The following is a 19753-nucleotide window of genomic DNA, read 5'->3' as shown; positions in this document are numbered from 1 at the left end:
TCGCTAGCACTTGTATATTGTAATTATAATTATAGTTAATATCTAGAATGATTAGGGGTAGACTAGGTCAAGGATAGGTTTAAAATATTAAAAATAAGTTGAATTGAAGAATTTTAAACTGAAATTAAATTAAATTATAATCAATTAAATTAACTTAACTAATACTGATGTTGAATCGGATCAAAATTAGGTGGTATAATTTCTGATAAATTAATTTTGTAAAAAATAAAAAATTAAAGTTAATTAAAATCTAATTAAAATTAATTGGAATTAAAAACAAAAGAAAAGATTAAATTCAATCCTTATAAATTGAAATTAAATCAGGTTATTACGGTTAGAATTGATTTATATTTGAAACGATTCAATTTTAAAATGATTACTATTATATTTAGACTATTAAATACAAAAATATTTATATTCAGTTTTGGTTTGAATTTTTTAAAAACTTAAAATAATATTAATATTTTATATTATAATATATAAATTTATAATACACTATTTTTATAGTAAAAAATAAAAAATAAAGCTAATTTTTATTTGAAATTAATAGTTTGAACTTTGAACTGATTTCTATTATAATTTAAAAAAGAAAAGTCTGTATAATCAGTCTCTTAATAAATAGTTTAGTTCTATTTTATAAATTGAATTATTTGACTAATTCTAATTTCGAAATTAACTATTAGGGTTATATATAAGTTTACAATTTTGATTTGAACCGTGGCCAGCACTACTACAACCGGCTCTCGAAGGGGAGAAATTAGAGTGTACTTAGAAAAAAATTAAAGCGTACTTATTGACAAGTAAGGTGATAAAAAAAATATTGGATATTAGTGAGAGTGGTTGAAGGAGGACATTTGAATAAATGGTGACACTGCAAATTCAACACGTACAATCAAACTAACGTGTTTGAAAGCTTTGACACATTGACAAATCCTTAGCCTAAAATCAAACTCTTCTCATCATTCTTCTCAAGTCCCCTTCATTTCTTTCTATTTCATCCTCATTATTTAATCCACTTGGTCAAAATTCCTTATTCTTCCCCTTGAACCATGGACTCTCTCATTCCCCGCCCGGCCCTTCGTCTTGTCTTAAAATTACCAATCTGCCACACTATGAACACTATTGCCACCAATTTGCTTGTGATTTTGAGATTCCTCACAGTAGGTTCAAGTAAAGGATCACATCCCATCCTTTACCTTTATCCATTGCTAAGGATGAGAGGCACGCATCTTCTTCCTGTTCTTGTATATTAATTTCTTAATTACGTGCACAACAGCTTATTATGACTTTAATTATGATATAGATTAATATTGCTAATTTAGAAAATAAGAAAATCGAGTTATAACATTTTTTTTATTAAATAGAATATAAATGATTGAATGATGATACCATCGTGGATCAAGTAAAATTGAAAGTGTTAAAGAAGAGTGTATGTTTGTAAATCTATAAAAGGGGTGATAGCTCATTTAAATTTCAAATGAATGAGAGAGTACGGTAGGTGGAATTGCCTCTCGGTCTCTACTGATGCTTTTATTACGCATTGGGTACAAAACTTGACTTAAAAACATTGTGGTCCCTAATAAATAAGCAAGAAATTTCAATACATGAAATCAATGCAAAAATTCTCCCCCATGCTAGATAGTAGATACTACAATTTAATTGCTGCAATAAAACTTTCTGTAATGATTTGGACTTTGAATGCTTAATCGACAAAATGACATTGACATTTTTAATTTAATTTAATTTGAAGGGTAATTATTATAATTTTTTTTAGTATAGAAATAAATTTATGAGTTCTTAAATTATATATATTTATATTAGTATTAATGTAGTTATTGTTTTAATTATGTTTTATACATTTATTATTGATGATTTGAGATCCAAAAAATAGTGTTTTACAATAGGTTCTGTAAAACTGGAAAAGTTTAGACCTAGAGGAGAGTATTTCTCTTTTTATATATTTTCTTTTGTCCGCTAGTGATGTGTAACAGAATGTACGTCATTGGGCCACCTGTCTCTATCACGTTGATATGGACGTACGAGGAAATCAGATCACTGCCCCATGCATAACGGCCCCTGATTCTCCCTGGGCACGCATGTGGATGGTCCCACAAGGCGAATGGGCTGAATTCCTTCCTGGTTCCGAGCTGGGCCAGAAGATAAGGTTAAGATTAGACCCAGAGGGGATTTGTTCATTGGGCCGAAAGAGCTGGGCCAGCCTGATTGAAGAATCTGACTGGAGCCCGGTCTTTGAGCTGAGCGGGCTGGACCTGGCTCTTGGAGGAGACTTAGAAGCCTTCAGATTATGGGTTATCCTAATGGGCTTGACCTTAGACCGGGGCGAGGAAATCCAGCGGTCATCAATTGCCCCTTTACCTTCTCGTCAGTTATTGCCCAACTGATGAGGGGGTAAATACCAAGAATCATTATGGCCGCGCCTGTTTATGTACAGCTTGCCTCATAACTCCCTTTCACCTTATTATCGTTTTAATTTTCGAATCCTCTCTGTCTTTTTCCACTTCTGGCTTTCCTCTGTTCTTTGTGCACACTGTCATCTTCACTTCCCTGTTTTTATCTTCAAGGTACGTTTTTCTTCCTTTCCCATGAATAGCTTTTAAGGACCCTGGTACTGCTAGCCTAGAGTCTAGCATCACCCCGTCCAGTATAAAAACCTCATTCTCAGGGTATATCTTGATATCACCCCTCTTGTCACATTCAGGACCCTCACCGGAATGAAAGGATCTTTCTTCCCGACCCACATACCTCTAGTATACTCGATTTTTAGACAGACGTGAGCTTAGTTTTCTCTGTTAAACAGAAAGAGTATGGTTTATCCTTTCCCTTATCTCCTTTCTTCCACGGGGTTTTCTAGTATTTCGAGATTGCTTCTCGAATGCTGACCCCTAATTTCATTCTCTTCATGTCTTCTTTCGAATCTGTCTATCTGAGCGGGGGTTTTACATCCACAGAGAGTCTGTTCGATACTTCTTCGGGCTGGTCGAGGCGAGCCAAAAATTTTATTACTTTGTCTCTCATGGAGGTCTGTTTTAATCTTGCTTTTGTGATTTTTACTGAGAATCATTCTGACTTGCCCCGATTTTGGATTTTTTGCAGCTTCTGAGATGAAGATGGGTCAGATTAAGCCTCCTAAGATTCTTACATTGCCCAGGGGGAGCCTGAACGTTGCCTCGGACGCCCTCCTAGTATGGCGATCGGTGGGGGGGTTACCCAACAAGTGGCCGAAGTCATATCATTCAGGTCGTCCGGTCGGCCTCCTCCCCCTGCTCCTGCCCGGGTTCCGAAGCCGAGCTCTCGAGGTGCCGAATCTTCAAGGTCGCCAAGCAGCGGCAGATCGGTCTTAGCCGCTCTAGCTGTTCAAGCTCTCAGGTCCCTTCGGACTTCAAGGCCGAGCGAGGACTCCAGGTTGATGGGGGCGAAGCCTGCCCCGCCTTCTGGTGATGCTTCTGGAGAGAGGCTCGAGGCCTCCATAGCTGAGATGGGAGTCCTTGCAAGCAGGACTAAGATCGCCTCTGTAGGGAATGTCCATGGGGCCCTTTTCGAGGTCAGCCCAGCTACCGAGGAGAGGGAACTTAGTTTTGTAGATGATGGGAGTGTAGTGGAAAAGGTCGGGGAAAAGCGTCCTGTCCCCACCGAAGTGTCTATCCTAGTTCGCATTCCAAAGAAGTCTTGGGCTTCTAGAAGACCGGCTCCTGCCTTTCTTCCTCTCGGGAAGAAGGAGAAGGTTCCCGTGGTGCCCTCGATGTCTGCTCCTGACTCAAACTCATGGAATAACATGATTTCTGAGATTTATTGTGGAATACAAGATGCAGTTCACACATGTAACATAAAGCAGCTCATGGTGGGTTCGCGTCAGGATTTTGATATAGAGCGCTTGTGCTATGAGAAACAGAGATTTGTTGCACTCAATCGAGCTTCTGTTGATGCTTTCAAACATGTGTTTCATGATATTCAAAGTTTAGTTGTTCCATTGCCCTTCAGAATGCTTTGCCAATTTTCTTGTGCTGCTTTGAATAAGCAAAAGGGTGACAATGCAACTGAATTTGCCAAGTGTTATATCCCATCTGCTGCCATCGAAGGTTCTTTTTTAACCAGCTTGAATCCCGTGGAATGTTTTGTTCATTCAGTAACCAGTCGAGATGGTTTTTTCAGTGACAATGCTGATCTTCCTGGGACTTTAACTTGAAGACTTATGTTTTTCATGCGTGATATACACACAGCATATGATGGAACAGTGAGAGATACTTATGGGTATCAACTTGCTCAGTTCTCCTATAATAACGAGACAGAGTTCAGCTGGAGTGTAAGGAGCGTCTAAGGGAGTATAGGGAGTCCGCCAAGCTAAAAAAGGGGGGTATCCCACAGACTCGTGAAGCTCCTCTTCCGAACTGTAAGGATTCTCCTGAATTGAAAGCTAAGATAATAGTATAGGTGATAATGATATAAATGTAGATGATAATGTACCTAGGCATGTAAGTCCTTTGAGGACAGTTTTTCCTTCAGTAGAGTGGGTGATTAGACTGTAAATCTTCTTTTTCTTTGAATGAAATTTCATTTTCATTTACTTTGCTTGTTTTTTCCTTTTTGCCTTCAAGCCCATCATAACTAAAATTCTATCAATTGACTGAACTTTTGACTTATAAATTTATCTATTTCACTAAGGCATTCTTATCTGTAAGCTCTTTCCAAGCTAGACTAGCCGTACCTATGAGCTCTATTTTTAACAGTGGGCTGAACTCTCGACCTATGAGTTTTTATGATTCTTGTAAGGACATCCTCATTTTTCTCTTATTACTTTGTTACTATGAGTTCGGGCATACAGCCTTTGTTTAATAATAATAATAAGTCAGATCATGTACCTTTAAAGGTGATGAGCAGGGCTGACCTTTTTGCTTTTAGTTCTGATTTGATAAGAACTGAAGCTGGGGTCTCATCTGCTCACGCTATTGGATTTCTCCTCGGGTTGCCCCTTTACCGCCTCAGCATTTATTACATGAGTGGTGAGGGGGTAAATCCTTAGACTTTATTTGTAACTGCGCGGCTTCATTTTAGATGATTTTACCTCTCTTTCTGGTTATAAACTCGGATATCTAGTCCCTCTTGAAGTGACCCTTTGTCAGTCGGTGCAGTCTGGGCTGTATGCTCCACTAGGATGGGGAGTTCAGCTTTTTGTCGTTTTCCTCTCCCAGGGTCATTTTTGCTAAGTGTTTGTTTACTGTGAGTTAATCCAAGCTGTAGGCAGGGTCTCTTACTTTTGTCATGAGTCTGTCCATTCCGCGGATTAAGAAGCTCGGATTTTTGTTCTTTGCATAAGCTTTTGCGCTACCAGTGTGACGGGCTCAGTAGTTCGGAATTTCGTCTTCCTCACTGTGAAGTCAATACTTAATTTCTTGCTTTCTTGACGAGCCTTATACGGGCTGGGTTTCAGGGATCCTGGTCGTTTTTGCTCCAGGAGATCTTACGGGATCCTGGCCGTTTTTGCTCCAGGAGATCTTATGGGATCCTGGCCGTTTTTGCTCCGGGGAGATCTTGGTGATCTCGTCGGCTGTTTTGCTCCGGAGAGATCTTGGTGATCCCGCCGGCCGTTTTTGCTCCAAGAGATCTTACGGGATCCTGGCCGTTTTTGCTCCAGGAGATCTTACGGGATCCTGACCATTTTTGCTCCAGGAGATCTTACAGGATCCTGGCCGTTTTTGCTCCGGGGAGATCTTGGTGATCCCGCATGCCGTTTTTGCTCCAGGAGATCTTACGGGATCCTGGCCGTTTTTGCTCCGGGGAGATCTTGGTGATCCCACCGGCCGTTTTTACTCCGGGGAGATCTTGGTGATCCCGTCGGCCGTTTTTGCTCCTCTTTGAGGTCTTGCGCAAGATTCGGGCTCATTGGCCTTACTGTCGCTTCGTCTTCTCAGCTGGTTTTGTGGTGTCGGGGGCCTTTTGGGAGCTCGGCCACCTACCTAACTGAGGTCTTAGGCATTTATGCCTGTTTCATTTTTCTTTTTTGTTTCTTTCATGAAAGCAATGTGAGTAGAGACAAATAATGAACAGGGACGATGATCAACGTCTATTTTATTGTCATGCTTTAAGATACAATAGGTCTTTTACATTTGACGATACCTCAGGGGAAGTACCTTTTCAAGTGCTGGATATTCCAGGCATGGGGCTCAGGGTTTCCCTGCATATCTTCAATTCGGTATACTCCTGGCTTGACCACTTTTGCTATTCTGAAGGGGCCCTCCTAGATCGGTGCCAACTTACCTACTGCCGCTCTTTTTCCCGTAGCCTCCAGGTTTCTTAGGGCCAGGTCTCCCACTTTTAGGCTTCTTTCCCTGACCCTTTGGTTGTAATAACGGGCTGCCCGTTGTTGATAAGTGGCAGTTCGGACTTGAGCTTCCTCCCTAACCTCTTCGAGAGCATCCAGGTTGCTCCTTAACTTGTCATCGTTAGTACTCTCATTAGCAAATTGGACTCGATGAGTGGGAATTTGCAGCTCGACTGGGACTACGGCCTCTGTGCCAAAAGCAAGTGCGAAGGGCGTTTCTTTAGTGGACGTTCTAGGGGTAGTTCGGAGTGCCCACAGGATGCTGTTGAGCTCTTCCGCCCAGTTCGCCTTGGCCCCGTCCAGCCGTTTCTTCAATCCTTGGAGGATAGCTCTGTTGGTGACCTCTGTTTGACCGTTGGTCTGAGGATGGGCCACTGAGGAGAACTTGTGCCATATGCCCATGTTTGCCTCAAACGCTCTGAAGGCGCTGCAATCAAATTGTCTGCCGTTGTCTGAGATGAGCACCCTGGGTATGCCAAATCTGCAGATGATGTGCCCCCATACAAAATCTATCATCTGGCGGGCTGTGATTGTGGGAATTGCCTCCGCCTCTGGCCATTTTGAGAAGTACTCCACAGCCACCACTACAAACTTTTTCTACCCTATGATTTTGGGAAAGGGTCCCAGGATGTCTATTCCCCATTGTGAGAACGACCACGGGCTGGATATGCTGGACTGAGGAGTGGCTGGGACATTGATGGCTTTGGCAAACCTCTGGCATACATCGCATTTCCGGATGAACTCTTCTGCCTCTTTCTTAACAGTGGGCCAGTAGTACCCTTGCCTGAATATTTTATTGGCCAGTGTTCCTGCGCCTTCGTGAGCTCCGCACATTCCCCTGTTTATCTCTTCCATCACCTTTATCGCCTCCTCCGGGCTCACACACCGGAGCCATGGGCTGGACTTTCCCCTTCTGTACAAGGTCCCCCTTACTGCTTGGTAATTAGCAGCGCGAGCTGCTATCTTTCTTGCTTCATCCTTGTCTTCGGGGAGCTTTCCTTTTTCCAGATATTCCAGGTATGGGGTCATCCAGGTCTGGTTTTGTTCTACCTACAACACGGTGGCTGTTTTATTAAAAGCAGGTGTGCTGACATGCTGTATGTATACTTCATCAGGGAGCTGTTCTAGTTCTTCCTTGGATAACCGACTAAGCAGGTCTGCTTCTTCGTTTTCTTCTCGAGGTATTCTTTGGTATTTGATGATAGCTCCCCGACCCTTGAGCTCAGCTTCTATGGCTTTTACCTTTACTAGGTAATTCTGTATGGTTGGGTCTCTGGCCTGATATGCCCCAGTTACTTGATTGACCACTAGTTGGGAGTCACTATTCACTTCGAGGTCGGTTTTCCCTACTTCCATTGCCACCAGCATCCCATTTATTAGGGCTTCATATTCTGCCACGTTATTGGAGGCCTTGAATTCCAGGCGTAGGGCGTAACAAACCTTAAATTCTCCAGGTCCCTTAAGCATTATTCCGGCGCCACTGTCCCCGGCGCCTGATGCCCCGTCTACATACAACTTCCAGTTGAATTCTTGGGAAGGCTCTCCTTCTCTCCCATTCCTCGACGCTTCAGAAGATGACTCTCTCCGCTCTTCATTGAATGAGCACTCTGCTATGAAGTCAGCAAGGGCCTGAGATTTTATAGCGGTCCGAGGTCGATACTATAGGCAGTAAGGGCTAATTTCAATGGACCAAGCAAGCATCCGACCTGATATTTCCGGCCTGTGCAGAATCTTCTTCAGAGGTTGGTCCGTCATCACTACACCCTGATGGCTTTCCAGATAGACCCTAAACTTCGGGACTGCTAGCAACAGAGCATACACCATCTTTTCAATGTTCGAATATCTGACCTCGGCATCCTTAAGCACCTTGCTGACATAAAACATTGGCTTTTGTTCTCCTTCATTTACTCTTACCAATACTGCACTGATTGCTTGCTCAGAGGCTGCCAAGTATATCAGAAGTTCTTCTCCTTCCAAAGGACTACTGAGCACATGGGGCGAGCTGAGGTAGCCTTTGAGCTCTTTGAAAGCTTCTCGGCAGTCTTCTGTCCATTCGAAGTTCGGCACTTTCCTCAACTTCTTGAAGAATGGCAAGCATTTCTCTGCTGACCTTGACATAAAGCGATTTAACGCCACTACTCTCCCAGTCAGTCTCTGGACATCCCTTACACAGGTCGGCTCTGGCATATTCAGTATAGCTTCTACTTTCTCCAGATTGGGCTCGATGCCTTTCCCACTCACCATGTATCCCAGGAACTTCCCTCCCCTGATGAAGAAGGCACACTTCGCTGGGTTCAGCCTCATTCTGTACTGTTCTAATATCCCAAATACCTCCCTCAGATCTACCATGTGCTGCTAAAAAGTTGGGCTTTTGACCATCATATCATCTACATAAACTTCTACGTTTCTGCCGATATGATTTTTGAAGATTTTGTTCATCAGTCTTTGGTATGTTGCTCCGGCGTTTTTTAGCCCGAAGGGCATGGCTTTATAGCAGTAGGTCCCATCTTCTGTTATGAATGAGGTCTTTTCTTCATCCGACCTGTCTATTGGGATTTGATGATAGTCAGACATAGCATCCAAAGAAGACATGTAATTGAAACCGGCCGTAGAGTCGACCATTTTATTAATATCAGGGAGGGGATAACAATCTTTAGGACAGGCCTGATTCAGGTCAGTAAAATCTATGCACATCCTATATTTGCCATTGGCTTTTTTGACTAATACAGGATTTGCCAACCACTGCGGGTACATGACTTCCCTAATAAAGCCTGCCTCTTCTAACTTCCGTACTTCCTCCCTGGTGGCCTGTTGCTTCTCCCTTCCTACCACCCTCTTCTTCTGCTTCACTGGTCTGGCATCGGGGAGGACGTTCAGCTTATGGGTCATCACCTTAGGGTCAATCCCGGGCATGTCAGAAGGCTTCCAGGCGAAGCTCGATGAGTGACCTCGGATCAGGGCCATGACTTCAGTTTTTTGTTCTTCAGTGAGGTCGGCATTGAAACTGAAGATCTTATCTGTCTCTGCTTCCGATAAATGAAAAGTCTCCAGTTCTCCGACTGGCTCTATTCTGGTTTCTTTCTCCTCATCCCTGACCTCTAGCACCTCTGAGTCGAGTCTCTCTGCTGTCGAGCTCGGCTCTGCCACTGTGGCTAAGTACACTGCTCTTGCTTCTTCCTGGCTTCCCCGTACTACTCCCACTCCTGCCTCTGTTGGGAATTTCATCGCCAGATATCTGATACTGGTTACGGCTTCGAAATGAAACAGTGCAGGTCTTCCCAATATCGCGTTGTAGCTCAATGGGAGTTTTACCACTAAGAACACCGCATAATGAGTGCGAGTTTTTGGCGCTTCGCCTAAGGTGAGAGCCAGCTTCACCTTCCCCTCTACGGGCACTGGTACTCCTCCGATCCCCTTGACCGGTGCCTGATCCCGGACTAGCTGTTCCTCAGGGATTCCCATCTACTGGAAAACCCGATAGGGCAACAGGTTCACCTTGCTCCCATCATCCACTAAGATCTTCTTGACCCGGAAGTTGTGAATGACGGCTTCAATGACAAGGGCATCGTCATGGGGCATCTGAACACCCTGAGCATCCTCTAGAGAGAAAGTGATGGCCACTGGAGAATGCTCGACGACCTGCATGACCTTGGCGCTGCTGCCTTCCCCCTCTCAACTCCTCTTCTTCCCTCTACGACTCATTCGACCTCCTGTTCCCCCAACAATCATGTTGATGGTCCCACTGGACCCATCATTCACTGGTCCAGCTCCTGTTCTCCTTGGCACTCGGGCTGCTGGGTTGGGCTGAGGCCTCGGTCCCTCCGGTTTCTTTACGAAGTTCTTAATGTGCCCTCTTTTTATCAGCCTCTCGATCTCCGTGATCAACTGGAAGCAGTTATTGGTGTCGTGGCCGTGCGTATGATGGTACTGACAATATTTGTCAGGATCTCGCTGGTTTGCTTCCGTTTTCATAGGCTTGGGCCATTGGAGGAACTCCTTGTCTTGGATGGCAATGAGCACTTTGGCTCTAGAGGCATTGAGTGGGGTTGGCTTCTCTGGAACCCACGGAGGGAGTGGCCTCTGTTCTAAGACCCGAGGAGGGATAGATCTTTGGTCCCTTCGCTCCCAGGGTTTTCTGTAAGGTTCAGGCCTCTTGCCATGCTTTTTCTCGTGTCTTTTCGGCCTCCCTTCCTCCGGTGCTTTCCCCTTATCTGTCGCTCCTCTGGCGAACCTGCTTGTCACCAAGGCATCATCCTACCTTATGTATTTTTCAGCCCGCTTCATCAGCTAGGCCAGTGAGGTCGGAGGCTTCCTGCTCAATGAGCCAAAGAACTCAGCAGAGGTCGTCCCCTTTTGCATGGCCTTCACTGCCCTTCCCTCATCAAGCTCGGGAATCTGCAGGGCCTCCGTGTTGAAACGAGCGACGTACTCCCTGAGCGATTCGTCTCTCCTCTGCCTGATCGTCTCCATGTAACTCGTCTTCCTATCTGTGGGCACCCCGGCGATAAACCGGCTGATGAAGCGAGTGGCCAGATCTCCAAAGCTGCTGATACTTTCGGCCTCAAGGCTGTTGAACCACGCCCGTGCTGGCTCCGAGAGCGTCGTAGGGAATACCTTGCACATCAAGGCATCTGAAAGAGTTTGCAGCTCCATGAAGGTCTTATAGTTCAAGACGTGCTCCCGGGGGTTCCCAGCTCCGTCGTACGCGGCCGTAGGTGGCATCATAAATTTCTTGGGAATAGTCTCCTGCTGCACCCACTTCGAGAAGGGTGAAGAGGTGGGCAGGAGAGTTTGGTTCTGATCCTTCGTTCCCAACTCGGCCAAAAGCTGCTCTCTCATTTTTTGCAGCTTTTGGTCTACACTTTCCTCCTCCTGCCTGGGTTTCTTCTCCAGGTGGTACTCTTCATCTTCCATTTTGCTTCTCGTCCACCTGGTTATTCCGGCAGAATAACTGTCAGCCCCATCGTTCTCAATCATCTCTCTCATCCTCCTTCCATGAACTCTGGCCTCCGGTTCTTCCTCTTTCCCAGCTATTCTCTCCCTCTCTCCGGTTTCGCGGCTAACTGTTTGGGGATGGTTGAAGGTAGGTTGAGGTTCATTGGTCTGGGACTCTTCTACTACTGGCAACACGTTTGCTGGGGTGCTAAGACCCCGTTGCTGCATTATCTGCCCCAGCCAGTGGGCGGTGTTTTGTAGTTGGAGGGCGATGGTTTGGAGGTCCTGGTTGGACAAGGTAGCGGCGGAAGCATTCCCTGCCAGGCTTAGCGAGGGGTTGAAAGGGATGGGTGGTTGATTGTTTGGAGTCGTAGGACTGGAGAAGGAGAACTACTGCCCCTCTTGGGTAGAGTTCAGGTCATTTGGAGTGACGTTGTTTTCGTTGTGATTAGCCATCGTGGATCTCAGTGGGTTTGTTTAGAGTGGAACTCCGGTGATAAAAAGATCTCCTTCGTTCCCACAGACGGCGCCACTTGATGATCTGAGATCCAGAAAATAGGGTTTTACAATGGGTTCTGTAAAACTGGAAAAACTTAGACCTAGAGGAGAGTATTTCTCCTTTTATATATTTTCTTTTGTCCGCTAATGACGTGTAACAGAATGTACGTCATTGGACCACCTGTCCCTGTCACATTGATATGGACGTACGAGGAAATCAGATCGCTGCCCCATGCATAACGACCCCTGATTCTCCCCGGGCACGCATGTGGATGGTCCCACAAGGCGAATGGGCTGAATTTCTTCCTGGTTCCGAGCTGGGCCAGAAGATAAGGTTAAGATTAGGCCCAGAGGGAATCTGTTCATTGGGCCGAAAGAGCTGGGCCGGCCTAATTGAAGAATCTGACTGGAGCCCGGTCTTTGAGCTGAGCGGGCTGGACCTGACTCTTGGAAGAGACTTAGAAACCTTCAGATTATGGGCTGTCCTAATGAGTCTGGCCTTAGACCGGTGCGAGAAAATCCAGCGGTCATTAATTATTATATAAATATTTAATTTTTAGACCATTAAACTTGGTTTTACAAGTTTATATTAATACTAATGCTAATTATAGTTTTAACGAAAAATGGGAAAAATTTCAGTTTTATTACTTATTAACTCTAACTAAAATTTGCTATTTTTTTTTTTATGCGGAATGAAAATTGATTGAATATTTTTTGGGCGTTTTATCTAATGAAATTATATTAGTATGGATCTAGATAAAATATTATTGGATGTGGAGTGGATTTGAGTTTAAAAATTATTATTTATTATATATTTTAGTTAGCATCGTGTTTTATAATAGGATGGTTAATATAAATAATTAATTAAATATAAAATATATTTTTATTTTTTTAATAATATAACTTAAAAAAATATATAACAATGGAAATATTGAAATTAAAAATTTATTGATGGACATATATATATTTTATATATTATTAATTTAAAAATAAAAAATATAAATGAATTCAAATACCATTCGGTTAGTAATCAGAATAAATTCTAATAATTTATCATAAATTTTACCAAAATTTATGATAAATTGAAATATTAAAGAAATAATTAATTCAAATTTAAGTTGGATTATTTTCGCAAATGCTATATTAGTTGCGATTACCATCTGATGAGGTGAAATAAAACGTAATTAAGACAATGCCAAAATCAATTAAATTTGGTTAGTGGATTGCATTTAATTATAAAATATCCAAATTTCCCAGTAGGATGGCCTATTTATTATTCTAATCACCAGCCAACAACAAGACCCGTCTTGGGAAAGATGCCTGAGCTATAGCCATAGCCAAGGGGCCAGGCCATGGGACTGCTTCTAACTTCTGAATGGAAGACTGCTTTAGAAGGAGACCGACGCTGCCTAAAAGGCCCCATCCTTTTAAGACCCTACCCTACCCTACACTACACTTCACCGCCATTCTCTTTTATCAACTGTGCTCACCGGAGAGACAAAGGTAAAGAAAACGAGGGGCAGTGTCCTTAACCCTGAAAGTCACTTTCTTTTCTCTGTTACTTTGTTTGACTTTTTAAGGCACTCGCCCAATGACGTCACTTGTAAAATATAATAATAATCTGTGTGGCAATCTTGTTATTATTCTATAACTCGATGCCTCGTTTCTTAAACCCAAGGCCTACTCGATATCCTTCCTCATCAGTGACTCGCTCAACCAAGACTAAGCTGCCTTTGCATCCTTCGCGGGTTAATATTCTCTCTCAGAAAACTTTGCCGCTAATAAAAGTCTAATCCCACCAACGCCAACAATATATTTTCCTTCTTGTTTCGTGTAGTCTCCGTTAAGCAGATATCTCTGTCTCTGCCTCGTTCCTTTTTATTGTTCTTTTGTCCTCAACGCTGTCGTTTCGACCACTGGATCAGCTACATCCGTCTGTCTTCGCCGGAATACTACTCTTCTATTTGCTCCCATGTATACGCACCACTCAAACGCCTGAAATATGGGCTGCGTTATCAGCAAGACGACATTCGGGCAGCGCCGGAGCATTGCCGGATCTCCCGACCATGGCCGGAGCTCCGACCAACCTTCCGTCATCGTTACCGAGGCTGTTAACGCTGTCAGGGTTAAGAAGGAGGTAAAGCAAAGGGAAAAGGCTAGACACACGGGTAATTTCCAGACGGATGTTCCCACGGCAGAGCGCCGGCGGCCACGTCCGGAGCCTTTCCCGAGAAACCAGCAGGGTTGGCCTTCGTGGTTAATGGCGGTCGCTGGTGATGCAATCGGTGACTGGACTCCTCGCCGAGCTAACACCTTCGAGAAGCTTGATAAGGTAATCCAAAAAAAATGTTGATAAACAAAATTAACCCATTTTTTTTAGCAGCGTCGTTAACATTGATAATTGTTATTATATTTTTTTTTACTAGATTGGCCAAGGAACATATAGCAATGTATATAAAGCGAGAGATCTCATAACAGGAAAAATAGTAGCTTTGAAGAAAGTAAGGTTTGATAACTTGGAGCCGGAGAGTGTAAAATTTATGGCAAGAGAGATTCTTGTTTTGAGGAGATTAGATCATCCCAATGTGCTTAAGCTTGAGGGTTTGGTTACTTCTAGAATGTCATGTAGCCTTTACTTGGTGTTTGAGTACATGGAACATGATCTCGCCGGTCTAGCAGCTCGCCATGAAGTCAAGTTTACTGAGGCTCAGGTACATCTTATTACTAATTGACGGATTAAGTATGTTTTCTCGCTGGTAAATTTGATTTAATTGGTGTTTGTTGAGTAAGGCAGACTTTTAATGGTACTTGTGGGAGTTAGTTTGGTGGTGTGGGTGCCTTTGGGCATGTGCTTTTCAGGGTTGTTTTTAGCTTTTGATGTGTAGTGCATTTTACTCTTGTTTGCCCAGCTAGGCCTTTTCAGGTTATGTGGCTATGCCTTTTTTATTTTTTATTTTTCTTGTTGAGAGGAGAGAATTTTTGATGTTTCTATAAGACCTCTCCAAGGCTATTGGGTCCCACACCTTGTAGTTTGTAAACCCATTTTGTGTATTTAGTGAAGCTGTGATGTACGGGTTTTTCGTAGGAGCATATGGCGTTTTGTATTATTTTGGGCCTGAAAATTCATCGAAATTTCATATTTTACATCACATGTGGACAACAATAGCATTGTAGCCACCCCTTTTGTGTCCTTATTACTTGCTTTTAGTTGTATTTTAAAAATTTAACCCCTCTTTCTTTCTCACGAGCCTTCTCATATCGTTCTTTTATTGAATATGTGTAGAAAGATAAAGAAGTAAAAGTTATTAATTTTTGTGACCTGAAAAGAGTTACCTCTTTGTTTCGTAAAATTAAGTTTACTGTTATTATTTATTTGTTTGCCAAGTATAGGCTACTTTTTGTCTTTAAAATAGTAATTTATTTGTTAGTTTCTTAATATGCCTCCATCTAATATATGCTAAAAAGTAATATCCCCAAGAATAATTCAGTAGCATGAGTCATTTCATTTTGAATGAAGTAATAATGAAGGGTAAATTAGGAAAATACTAAATATGATTTAATTTTAACTATATTAACTATAATTTTTAATTTATGTGAAAATACAAATGAGCTTATTATCTCTGTGAGGTGGAGGAATTAATATTTTATTCATTTTGCTAATATTTACCCTTTTCACTTCTGAAAGATAAATATAAGCGTAAACCTACCATATATATTCGTTCACTTGTCATTCAGCAATGCTAATGCAAAAGTGAACTACTAATCCTGAAGTTATTTTCCATGCAAAATATGTTGTGATTTCTTTTTCTGTTAAAATGACATTTGATGGAATATTCATCTTCATGCTCTTTCCTTTAGCCATCCATTCCAAGCAGAGTGATGTCAACTAATGTATGATTTTCCGTAACAAACACCTTCTAACTGTATCTGTTCTCAATTGTTTGTTCTCATTTTGATTGAAAAGTTGAATTTTATGACGTGAGAATTTCAAATATATACTTTCTCAGGGGACTTAAATTTTCATTTGTCTATCGTATTAACAAAAAATATAACCATTTTTAGTTTTTGATGCACATAATTATTTTGCTTACTTGGATTATAGTGTTATATATATATATATATATATGTATATTGAAAATTTATCCTTGTGAATTTTTTATAATAAGCTCAAGGAAACTTTCAGGAGTTGTATTTAAAAAATTAAAAGCACAAGGAAGCTTTCAGTAGTTGTATTTAGAAAATTAAGTGATCACTGCATGCAACTAATCATTTTCCTGCTACCAATTTATATGCCAGTAGCATTATTCCTGTTTGAAGCTCATCAGATTAACTGTAGAACTAGACTCGTGTGGAAGTGATGATAAGTCCATTCTTGTAGGAGATGATTTGCTTCTACCATTGAAGTTCTATACAACATGTGAGCCTATTCTTCACTGGAAAATATCTTGGTTTCAATCCATATTTCTGATGGAACTGCATTTGGGATACTTTTTCTTTTCGTACTTTGCATTTGGGATTTGTAAATATCAGAAAAAATCTGCCCAAATGAATTGCTTGGCTAGGTATAATATGTGATCCCAAATAGTGTCTTGCTGAAAAGAAAACAACCTTCTTCCTTTTAATCTTTCTATGATATATTACCTATTCTGATTTGCTAATTGTATATGCACGAATTTAACAAAATAAAAAAAACAGATAATTTGATTGGCTGATACAGTTCTTCATTTAATCTCCTTTCAAGGTCAAATGCTACATGAAGCAACTGCTATGTGGCCTTGAACATTGCCACAGTCGAGGTGTCTTGCACCGTGATATAAAGGGTTCTAATCTGCTTATTGACAATGAAGGAGTTCTAAAAATCGCCGACTTTGGGCTGGCTACTTTCTTCGACCCACACCGAAGGATTCCCATGACCAGTCGAGTTGTCACCCTCTGGTACCGTCCTCCTGAGCTACTTCTTGGGGCTACTTTTTATGGTGTCGGTGTTGACCTTTGGAGTGCTGGCTGTATTTTGGCAGAGCTACTTGCTGGGAAGCCAATAATGCCAGGACGAACAGAGGTATTGTTTTGGTCTTGTTTGTCACATTCAATGATTTTTATTCAAATTTATTGTGCACGCTCAAATGATGCTGTTACTTGTTATTGCAACACAAGTCTTGAGTGAGTACACATTGTCTATGATTTGAGTATTTGACCGTTCTGCCTTTGAAATCTGTGGTCTGTTTCATGTATTGCTTGTTGAAAGTTCAGTCACTTCACTTGATGCATTTATGAAGATGATCAATTCGATGAGCTAATCGCCTTGTGATTTTGATGTGATATTATGTATGGAGTCATTTTCGAACATGCAGCCAGGTGAGGCAAGAAGAAAAGGAATATGAAAGTATAGCCAATTCTGAATGATTTTGGCATGTTCTACAATTATAAAATGACTAGCAAACTTACATCGGATCAAACTATATACAGGTCATTCTATTCCAATGTTGAACGTTGTCATGGAACTCCTTGTCCTGTGCCAAATAAATATAACATCTCCAGTCATTCATGTAATTATGTCAACCTTTTGGCCATATTAAATTATACTGCTGTTGGTTTTAGAATTTTTATTGCTTTATGATTTGACACTATATCCTGTTTGTCTTTCTATTGATGCTACTGTTCTTTTTCTTGTTCCGTCTTATAGTTGGTGGGTTCATCTTTGACTCCCCTTTCATTTTTATTCACATTTAGGTTGAACAACTGCACAAGATATTCAAGTTATGTGGCTCCCCGTCAGAGGAATACTGGAAGAAATCAAAACTGCCTAATGCAACGCTTTTTAAACCTCAGCATCCATACAAACGCTGTATAGCTGAAACCTTCAAGGATTTCTCGCGTTCTTCTCTGACTTTAATTGAAACTCTTCTTTCAATTGACCCTGATAGTCGTGGCACTGCCACTACAGCTCTAAATAGTGAAGTAAGTGTATTATTGTCCATTTAAAACTATATACATATCTGGATACAGCTTTGCTGTGCAAAATTTGACAAACTAATATTGAATACTTGATCTCAACAATTGTGATATGTTCTTGCAACCGAGTCCTTTGCAAGTTTTGTTGCTAAACAAGTCTTAGCGTTCTTTACTCAAAATGGCATAATGTAGATATCATCAAACTAGTATGTAGAATGCATTTTACAAGTGTAATCATCAAATTTGTGTTTTGACCACAGTTCTTTACCACCGAACCTTATGCTTGCGAGCCATCAAGTTTGCCCAAGTATCCTCCCAGCAAAGAAATGGATGTGAAGTTGAGAGAAGAGGAAGCAAGGAGGTTTCTTATTTTTTTCATGCCTTCTATACTTGCTTGCATTGGTCTTGACTATTTGCTGGCTACTGATAGCTTTCTAATTCATTTCTTAGGCAAAGAGGGCTCAGTGGAAAAGCAAATGTTGTTGATGGTGCTAGAAGAGTTAGAATTCGTGAACGTGTTGGCAGGGCAATTCCAGCCCCTGAAGCCAATGCAGAGAATTCATCAAACTTAGATGTATGTAAAGACTTTCTTTTTGGTTGATAAATTATTTTATTTTCAATTTAGTTGAGAAAGATACTCTTAGCTATGTAGCCCAATTGAACCAATCCATCTTTGTCTCATCTACATCCTTGATCAATGGATAGGTTAATACCAATTCTATTCTTTAGACTTTAGGTTCTCTTCTACCCTTAGGAATGCCCGTCATTTTGACATTTTCCTTTTGCTATGTCTTTCTGGGTTCTGTCATCTGTGACTTCACTATTCTTCACTGTCGTTAAAACCTCGTCTGGGTTTCTATTATCAGAAAAAACTAAACTTTCAACTGGATGTCTTAGGTTAAAATATTTAATTAATCACCTAAATAGAATTGTCAATTGGGTAGATCTTTCCTTGCTTCATTATCTATTGGATGTCATGTTACATTTCTTGCTCTATTGGTGGGTTCCCAATTAATTTTTGACTTGAAATTCTTCTCTTATTTGTAAAATAATTTCCAGAGGTTGAGAGTCATGACACAAGCAAATGCTAAGAGCAAGAGTGAAAAATTTCCACCTCCACATCAGGATGCAGCAGTTGGACATCATATAGACACATCACAGAAAGCCCCTGTATCATTTGGTGCGCCTGATACTTCATTCGACTCATCAGTATTCACTTCGAAGTCCTCAACATCTACTAGAAGTGCGGGGGTCAGTGGAGGCCCTTCGAGAAGGAAGAAAACCAATAAAGAAGACCCCCAGATGGCTCCCTCTCGAAAGTTTATGCGCCCGTTTAATCCATCCTCAATGGGACTATCCATGGATCTACTATTCAAGGGTAAATCTGAGGTTTTTGGCAGGCGCAGGTAGAGAGATTAATTAGTTGTTCAAGTTTTTTGAATTAGGTGCTCAATTTTCATCTTGGGGCTTCAATGCTTTTTTTGTTTTTTCCTTTTTAGTTATTGTTTTCATTTATTATATACCTCATCATATAAGTATTTGGTGTATAATCCACGTAACAGAAGCCCCGGTGGCTGTGTATATCTGCAAGTGCAATCCCACTATTCTTATACTGTTATGCAGTTTTTTGGGAAGGAGTGATTGCTTCTTGACTGAGAATGAAGGTGGTTTTTTCTAGAGTACATGTTTTTATGAATCCTTTACGTACGGAACTCGTGGAAATCTCAGGCCAGCCACTATTATTTTACAGGTTTTTCTCCTTTTCTTTTTTTAAAGTACGATGCAAGTTTTTAAAGCAAAATTACTAATCGTATAAATAAAATTTTATCAAATAAAAAGGATATTATTTCAAACAGAGAGATTATTATGCTTGATAATTCTTTAGACAAAGTATTAGTTAGAATAGTATTACGACGAACTTATTTAACAGAAATATCAGTTTTAGAGTTTAATAAAAATTTACAATCATTTAAAATTAAATTTCTATATAAAATAATTTAGCAAAAATGTTTCTCAAGTGCCTGTCTAAAT

At 41.2% G+C, this 19753-nt stretch overlaps 1 protein-coding gene across 1 annotated transcript; it reads left to right on the top strand.

The window, feature by feature from the left end:
• The first annotated feature begins 13282 nt into the window (after window positions 1–13282).
• On the top strand, window positions 13283–19404 carry LOC110617550 (probable serine/threonine-protein kinase At1g54610). The gene is made up of 7 exons (XM_021760415.2): window positions 13283–14102; window positions 14197–14481; window positions 16512–16829; window positions 17501–17728; window positions 17983–18083; window positions 18173–18296; window positions 18782–19404. The coding sequence occupies exons 1-7, from the start codon at window positions 13773–13775 to the stop codon at window positions 19130–19132; spliced, it is 1737 nt and encodes a 578-aa protein (XP_021616107.1). The 5' UTR covers window positions 13283–13772; the 3' UTR covers window positions 19133–19404.
• The last annotated feature ends 349 nt before the right edge of the window (window positions 19405–19753 follow it).

This window comes from Manihot esculenta, chromosome 6 (genome assembly GCF_001659605.2).
Source record: "Manihot esculenta cultivar AM560-2 chromosome 6, M.esculenta_v8, whole genome shotgun sequence".
Lineage (NCBI taxonomy): Eukaryota > Viridiplantae > Streptophyta > Magnoliopsida > Malpighiales > Euphorbiaceae > Manihot > Manihot esculenta.
This window is presented reverse-complemented; position numbering and strand designations above follow the sequence as displayed.